General features: G+C 37.5%; 1 protein-coding gene across 1 annotated transcript in view; it reads left to right on the top strand.

Annotated features, from left to right (window-relative positions):
• Positions 1-9,212, top strand: part of EPHX4 (epoxide hydrolase 4) — a 30,702-nt gene that overhangs the window by 1,210 nt on the left and 20,280 nt on the right. Inside the window, exons 2-4 of the mRNA XM_015560319.1 lie at positions 726-831; positions 4,653-4,810; positions 7,558-7,686. Coding sequence (XP_015415805.1) covers positions 726-831; positions 4,653-4,810; positions 7,558-7,686 — 393 coding nt within the window. The remainder of the gene's footprint in view (positions 1-725; positions 832-4,652; positions 4,811-7,557; positions 7,687-9,212) is intronic.

Genomic DNA, 9,212 nt, shown 5'->3' on the forward strand with positions numbered 1-9,212 from the left:
AGTAGAAGAAAGGAAGGTACTATAAAGGGAATGTTGACAAAGTACATCTGTCAATTCATCCTACTGATAAATCATAAAGTTTTTTTCTCTTTGAAAATTAATAATACATTTTATTCTTTTTTTTTTAAGGTGTTTTGTGTTGTTAATCCTGACCCGAGAATATTTTCCCATTGATTTTTAGAGAGAGTGAATGGGAGCGGGAGACACAGAGCAAGAGAGAAAGACATCGATGTGAGAGGGACACATCGATTGGTTGCCTGCTGCACACACTCAACCAGGGCCTGGGATCCAACTTGCAACCAAGGTACATGCCCTTGACCGGAATCGAACCTGGGACCCTTCAATCTGCAGGCCAACGCTCTATCTACTGAGCCAGACTGGCTATAGAATTTTTTTTTAATATATATTTTATTGATTTTTTACAGAGAGGAAGGGAGAGGGATAGAGAGTTAGAAACATCGATGAGAGAAACATCGATCAACTGCCTCCTGCACACTCCCTACTGGGGATGTGCCCGCAACCAAGGTACATGCCCTTGACCTGAATCAAACCCGGGACCCTTCAGTCCACAGGCTGATGCTCTATCCACCGAGCCAAACCGGTTAGGGCTGGCTATGGAATTTTTATTTCTTGATATTAAATACAATGCAAGTGAGTTGTTGTTGTTTTTTAATGAAATGGAAATACTAACTATACTACTTTAACAACACAAATCATCGCTGAAGCGTCATGTTTTCTACCGCAGGAATCCGGATTAAGATTTCATTATGTTGCTGCTGGAGAAAGGGGCAAACCACTTATGCTGCTCCTTCATGGATTTCCAGAATTCTGGTAAACTTACCAATTAACTTTTTTTTTAGCATTAAATACTTTGCTTATCAGAGTGTCATACAAACAGGGACTTTATTAATAAATGCATCGAGGATGCTGGTGCACTAGGCGTTGAAGAAAAGCATGAGGGAGGGCAAAAAACCATCTTCCAAAGCAAAAGGTCTATGGGTGCCTTTTCCTGAGAAGATTTTCCCCACATAAAGATTTTTCTCCACTCTGGCTTTACCTGCATAAACAAACATCAGTTATTTTCATGATAAATTTTTATTTTCTTTCATCTGGAGGCAATTGGGTGGTAAATAGCCCATGCAAATCCACATGTGTATGTAGGTTCTGCTGGTGGAGTGCCTGACATGATTGACTCACAATAAAATGTAAGTCTGAAGCATTAGTCAAATCTGTATAAAGTAACATGGGCAGTGATTCTGGCTCAGTCACTTACTTGCCTCAGTTTTAAAAAATATTCTGAGTTGATGCCAGCAATTTCTTTGAGTCGTCTTCATCACCAGCTGTATGGGATGCATTTGTCATTATTCACGTGCATAGGCAAAAAATGAGGCTCTTCATACGGACAGCTGAGCACAGAGGCTGATGACGACTGCCTTTCCTCTGTTGTGAAGGGGAAAGGAGAGTCTACATCTGAAAATGGCTAGCTGGGAAACCAGAAGCCCTCCTTACATTAAGAGTAGTAACTAGGAAAGAGGTTTTTTTGAAAAGAGTTCTCTGCTGTTACCAAAAGCTACCGGGGGAAAAAAAATGTGGGTGAAAATAGTTTTTTTTGTTTATTTATAATATTTCCAGGAGTTACTGGTTTTGCAATATGTCTCATTCTGGTATCAAAGGGGTTTTTTTTTTGTTTTAATCATATGAATCACTGATGTGATTTCTTTTTCAGTTTAAAGTGTAAATCAATTATGCCATCTATTTATGAAGTTTAGGAAGATTACATTTAAAAATTATTCTCTTGCAGTTTGTTAAAATAACAGTTGTGCTATATCTTAGAAATGTTTAAGATATTGTTTGACTCCATTCACTGATAATGGCAATAGTTAAATGTATTTGTAAGGCTATTTTAATTATTAATATGATAATGCAGGTATTACGTTTGCATAGTATCTAATACAATTTTAAATGTAAAATATTGTGAGATTATGCACATTATTTTGAATCAAATTTCTACCTTGAAATCTCTAATTAAGTGAATTCTGAATGAAGACACAGATACTTAATATATTAAAGTAATGCACATTTTATCAGGGGGGTGGGCGGTGGCTGGGTAAAATGGTGAAGGGATTCAGATGTGCAGATTGGGCCTTGGCCCGTGTGGCTCAGTTGGTTGGAGTGTGGTCCGTATACAAAAAGGTGCCGGGCCCTTGGTAAGAATGATGTAGATGCTAGCTCTTTTTATTATATAGCAGATGACAGCGTATAAAGTAATCAGGCTGGAAAATTTGGTAATAGTCAAATCTTGGAGGTTTTGTCTGCCAGACGGAGTTTGAGCTTCACATTATGAGTAATAAGGTATCAGGAAAATATTTTAAGTGGGGAAATTACATGAGAGAGTATGTGGTTTTGCTACAGCACTTTGGTTTCATAGAAGAAAGAATGGAAGGGAATGATGTGGACACAGATCAATCAATAGGTTGTTGCATCAGTGGAGGCCTGAATTAAGATAATGTTAGCAAGGATGGGCAGGAAAAGTGATTAATTAAATATTTAAGAGCTTAAATCTGCAGAACTTTATTGATTAGGTACAAAGACATAAAAAATAATTTAAAATTTTAAGTAAAGCTAATAAGAAAATAATAATATATGTGCTGACAGAATATCTTAAGGAAACAAAGTGCTTCATTTGTTTGTTACAACCCAGAGGCAAGATTAACAATATTGCCCAGCTGGCATGGCTCAGTGGTTGAGTGTCAACCTATGAAACAGAAGGTCATGGGTTCGATTCCCAGGGCACATGCCCAGGTTGCTGGCTCGATCCCCATTGGAGACAGCCGATCAATGATTCTCTCTCATCATTGATGTTTTTGTCTCTCTCTCTCTCTCTCTCTCTCCCTCCCTCCCTCCCTTCCTCTCTGAAATCAATAAAAACATATTTAAAAGAAAAGGTTAACAATTACTATGGCCTAGCTAAGAAAGACGCTTTCATTAACATTTTCAAATCCATCTTAATTGGTAATGATTTTGTAGATTTTCATAAATCATAGATCAAAGATTCTGTATCGATTCCTAATTCCAAAGATGTGTCTGATACCCTTCCTGATAATATCTGTTGATGTAAAGTGGTTGATTTGCTTCATGATCTTATTGCTTTGTAACATATCACATTGCAGTACCTTTCTCACTATTGGTTTATAATCTCACTTGCCTCTTGTACTCCAAAAATCTTTTCAGATAATAATCTCCCATTCGACTTGTGTCAGATAATTTTACACTGTGTTTTCATGAACAGATGTGCATGCAAATTATTAATGCATATTCTGACTTCCATAACATAGTAAATTACTTTGAAAAATTTGTGTCTTTTTTGTTGTTGTTGTTATCCAAAATGATTTTGGCCTTAACTGGTTTGACTCAGTGGAAAGAGCGTAGGCCTGCGGACTGAAGGGTCCCAGGTTCGAAGGGTCCTAGGTTTGATTACGGTCAAGGGCATGTACCTTGGTTGTGGGCACATCTCCAGTAGGGAGTGTGCAGGAGGCAGCTGATCAATGTTTCTCTCTATCCCTCTTCCTTCCTCTCTGTAAAAAAAATCAATAAAATATATTTTAAAAAATGGTTTTGCTTATTGGAAGAAGAAAATCTCATGCATCTCTGTATTTAAATTAATTCTGCCATTCCATGATCTAGCACAAAGGGAATACCTGCCCAACAGAGGCCTCGGGACATGGCTATGGCAATATGGCCGTTTTAATTGGTCGGCGCCGGTGCCATTTTGATTGTTAAATGGTTTTTTGTTTGTTTGTTTGTTTTTTACAGAGAGGAAGGGAGAGAGATAGAGAGTTAGAAGCATCGATGAGAGAGAAGCATCGATCAGCTGCCTCCTGCACACTCCCCACTGGGGACGGGCCTGCAACCAAGGCACATGCCCTTGACAGGAATGGAACCTGGGACCCCTCAGTCCACAGGCCGACATTCTATTCACTGAGCCAAACCAGTCAGGGTTTGTTAAATGTTTTTAATATCATGCTTGCTTGTATTCATGGTGTGGATCTTCTCCAAAGAAGAATTGTGTTTTAGCAAGAAGAGGCTTATTTTAACCAGTCGTTTTATTGGATTCTTTAAGTCATAATCTATCTGTAATCTTCAGACTTTTTCATTCATAAGTAAACTGTTGTTACTAAAAAACACTGAGCCCTCTCTGACAGTGGAGTAAGATGAGTAAAATCTACTTGTTAGGCAAATAAATTTCCATCTCATACACTTTTTTAGAGAATCAAATGGTTCTGCAATAACAGAATTATTTATAGATACATATTTCCTGATAGTGGCACATATTATTTAAGGAAAGCTTAGAAAATTGATTTCTTAAGTGCATATATGACTACATTGCCTTTAATATCTGGTATTTTGTAGTTCCTGTAAATACTGGCCCATTGTTACACCCCACTGGAGCTGGTGAAAAAATAAAATAACTTTAATAAAGAATGTCAGTGTTCCCTTCTCAGACAGGTCTCTTCTTTCCTGCTTATACAGAGCTCTACAACCTTTCTCAAGATAAGGAGTTTCTTATAGTTTTCCACTTAGAAAATCTATAATGTTTACTACGTATTTGCATTAGTCACTGTGGTATATTTAATGTTCCTTATATCTTTCAGGTATTCTTGGCGTTACCAGCTGAGGGAGTTTAAAAATGAATACCGAGTTGTGGCGCTGGATTTGAGAGGCTATGGGGAAACAGACGCTCCCATTCATCGGGAGAATTATAAGCTGGACTGTCTAATTACAGATATAAAGGATATTTTAGACTCCTTAGGTGGGTTACTTTAAAAAAATAGTGTTAATTCTTTTTAAAGGACTACGGTTCAAGAAATTGTGACATGATAACCTAATTCCTTGGGAGGATGCCTTTTTCACCTACCTGGGTTGTTATCTGACAGGATTGCTACCTGGGGAAGCTCTTTTCTTAGTATCCTGTTACTAAGGTTTGGGGTTCCAGATCAAAATGCTTATCCAGGGAATTTAAAATAACACATCCAGAATAATTATTCAGTCCACTAGCCAAAAATTACTTTCAAAATTTGTTCTTAAAAACAGACCTAATGTTAAGTTACTATTTATTATTTTCAGGACTAATTGTTGGCAATTTGAGTCTTATACTAAAAAAAAAAAAAATTGGTCTTCAGAACCCACACTTAAACATTCATTTAAAAATGTTACAAGATGTGGAAGCACTTGCATTATCTTACTTGTATTGATAGGTTAGTGTCACAGTACTATTGTGTAACAAACGACCCCAAACTCAATGACATACTGCCATACTCATTTATTCCTGTGCTCATGAATCTGAAGATCAACTGTAGGCTGGACGCCTCTGGGTTTTTTTCCTCAGGCTGACATGTAGGTCCAGCTGGGATGGCTTCTCACTGTGAGTTGGGCCGGAGCCCAAGCTAAAGCGGAGGCTACCGGGGGAAGCTCTTTTCCTAGCAGTGGCAGAAACGGTAAGAGGGTGAGCTTAGCTGCACACACATATTTCAGGTCCCCACTATCAGCCCATTGGCCAGAGCAAGTCATGTGGCTGAGCCCACAGTCAAGTCCTACACCTGTCGCAGGAACAAAGCAAATCGCACAGTCCAGCCTAACATCAACGGGGCAGCAAAGTACATTCCTTCCATGGCAGTGGGGACCAGGGAAGAGTAAATGTTTTTTTAACATCAATCTAATCCATTGCATCCCTTTTGACTAAAACCCACCTGTTACCATCAGTATGTTAATGGTGACAATAAAGTGAGAAACCCATGAAATCAAATTAAAGTCCCTTTCTACAATATCTAATGAGACCATAGGTCAAGCCAATAATTTCATTTCATTTCATTTTTTATATATTTTTATTGATTTCAGAAAGGAAGAGAAGAAGGAGAGAGAGAAAGAAACATCAATGATGAGAGAGAATCATTGATTGGCCGCCCCCCCTGCATGCCTCCTACTAGGGTTCGAGCCCACAAACTGGGCACGTGCCTTTGACCGGAATCGAAACCAGGACCCTTCAGTCTGCAGGCCGATGCTCTATCTACTGAGCCAAACCAGCTAGGACCAAGCCAATATTTTTAGAGGAGAAAACAGTGGATGAGTCTGGGGGTATAAATGCAGTGTTACCATTTAGTCTGATTACAATAAAATAGACTCAGAGACACAGATTTCCAACAGCCAGATTTCATTCATATTTTAGACCTGGCTTAAGTTTGAAAATATGCAATTTTCTAGGCAAATCAATAATATAAACAAGATGTTTCTCTGTGTGTATGTGCGTGCATGTTAGTATAGTGGTGAGGTGATGATGAAAAATACTTACTTCTGCCGGAACCGGTTTGGCTCAGTGGATAGAGCGACGGCCTGGGGACTGAAGGGTCCCAGGTTCGATTCCGGTCAAGGGCATGTACCTGGGTTGCGCGCACTTCCCCAGTGGGGGATGTGCAGGAGGCAGCTGATCGATGTTTCTCTCTCATCGATGTTTCTAACTCTCTATCTCTATCTCTCTCCTTTCCTCTCTGTAAAAAATCAATAAAAAAAATAAAAAAGAAAAAAAAATTTAAAAAGAAAAATACTTACTTGAAAAATTAATTTGAAGTACTGTAGGAATAAATTACAAATTAATCTTATCCATCCATACAAATGAAATCCTGTAGGAATTACTACTAATCAGTATTTTAACCTAATTCAAATAACCATAATGATTACATGAAATGAAACTTGTATGTGCTTAGTACTATAATTAAGACTTTCCACTAATTCAATTTGACTTCACAGTCCCAAATTAGTGATGTTTTACTGTTTTGCATTGTAACATTGAATTTGGGAAATTAGGGAGAAAATAGATGCTTCTTTGAAATAAAGATTTACCAGTTGGACATAGGTGGGACATTTAGGTTTTTACTGTAATTAGAAATTCTCCAACATTCAAAAATAACTCAATCTTGTTTATGACCTAATTATATGTAGTCTTAATCATGGTGTCCAAACTATTTCAGATTAAAATATATTTATATTCCTGGGAGAGATTCTGAATTTGTAAGTCTAGAGTGGAGCTTGGGCACCTGAATTTTCTTCTTTCTTTTTTTTTTAAATGCAAGCATTTTTGGTGTGTTTTTTAAAATATATTTTATTGATTTTAGAGAGGAAGGGAGAGAGATAGAAACATCAATGATGACAGAGAATCATTGATTGGCTGCCTCCTGCACGCCCCCTACTGGGGTTCGAGCCCGCAACCCAGGCATGTGCCCTTGGCTGGAATAGAACCTCAGACCCTTCAGTCCACAGGCTCACGCTCTACCCATTGAGCCAAACCAGCTAGGGCAGCACCTGAATTTTCTAAAAAGTTACCTAGGTGATTTGGACATATCTACAGGTTTTGAAAATACCAAACTCAGTGTCTGCACAAAGTGGATGAATAATTAGGGTAGAATAGTGAAAAGATTGGTTTCAGAAGTGAACCTATTTTATGTGAGTTAATGATGAGCCACCAGTTTCTTTTTGATGACATCAACATGTATTTCTTGATTACAGGTTATAGCAAATGTGTTCTTATTGGCCACGACTGGGGGGGCATGATTGCTTGGCTAGTTGCCATCTGTTATCCTGAAATGGTGATGAAGCTTATTGTTATTAACTTCCCTCATCCAAATGTATTTACAGGTGAGCTTAAATTTCCGTTATGAATTGTCAACATGACAATTCACTATTGCCACTGACACTTTGGATTAAAAACAGCAAAATTTGATTAACATAATTTTTTTTCTTTTTTAAATGAACAATGTTTTTTAACTTAAATGGCTAAAATATGATATTAGTACATGACAATGCGCTTTAAATATTTAATATTTAGAGTCTAAGAAACTGTAGCTTTGTGTTTGCTTGCATAATTTTATTTTTAGAAATTATTTTACTGCTAACTTGGGAGGGATAAAGGGGGAGATGCAGTAACACTACTTTGATGGGAATGAATCTTGACAGCCTAGAAATAAGTTCTCCTCTTGCCTGACAGCTTTGACTATCAGGAATGGCAACATTTTTTAAAGCAGCAGTTCTCAAATTTTGGTCTCAGGATTCCTTTATATCTTAAAAGTTATTAAAGACCCATTGAGCTTTTGTTTAGATGGGTTATATCAATGTTCACTGTATTGGAAATTTAAAACGAGACTTTGAAAAATGTATGTGTGAAATTATCTAAAAAACAACAACTCCAGTACATGTTAACATAAAAAACATTTAAATGAAAACTAACTACATCTTTCAAAACAAAGTTTTAGTGAGAATAGGGTCATTGTTTTACATATCTGCAAACCTGTTTAATTTTTGGCTTACTAAAAGGCCGCTGTAGTCTCAGATCTGCTTCTGCATTCAATCTGTTTCAATATATTGTTTGAATTGAAGTATATGAAGAAATCTGGTCTCACACAGATTTGTAATTGAGAAAGGCAGGATCTACGTTCTGTTTCTGGATGCTCTTTCTAGATTTCTGCGTGACTGATTCCTTTGTACCATTCCGGACTCAGCCCAGAGAAGACTATTCTGACAACCTCTACTTAGTGGTTCTCAACCTTCCTAATGCCGTGACCCTTTAATACAGTTCCTCATGTTGTGGTGACCCCCAACCATAAAATTATTTTCATTGCTACTTCATAACTGTAATTTTGCTACTGTTATGAATCGTAATGTTAATATCTGATATGCAGTATGTATTTTCATTGTTACAAATTGAACATAATTAAAGCATAGTGATTAATCACAAAAACAATAGTAATGTAAATCTGATATGCAGGATGTATTTTCATTATTACAAATTAAACATAATTAAAGCATAGTGATTAATCACAAAAACAATATGTAATTATATATGTGTTTTCCGATGGTCTTAGGCGACTCCTGTGAAAGGTTTGTTCGACCCCCAAAGGGGTCGCAACCCACAGGTTGAGAACCACTGCTCTACTATATAATGTCCCTCTACACCACCCAACCATCATTCTTTTTTTCCCTTTTATTATTATTAGTTAGGGTATTACAAATGTGTCCTCATCCCTCCCATTAACCCCCAACCTCCCCCCACCCCCGCCCGGCACACTCATGCTCCCATCCCCCTGTTGTTCATGTCCATTGGTTTGGCTTATATACAAGTATACAAGTCCTTTGTCACACCATGATTTCTGTTTCTGACAGCCACA

Source organism: Myotis davidii, unplaced genomic scaffold (genome assembly GCF_000327345.1).
Source record: "Myotis davidii unplaced genomic scaffold, ASM32734v1 scaffold674, whole genome shotgun sequence".
In the NCBI taxonomy this organism is placed as follows: Eukaryota; Metazoa; Chordata; class Mammalia; order Chiroptera; family Vespertilionidae; genus Myotis; species Myotis davidii.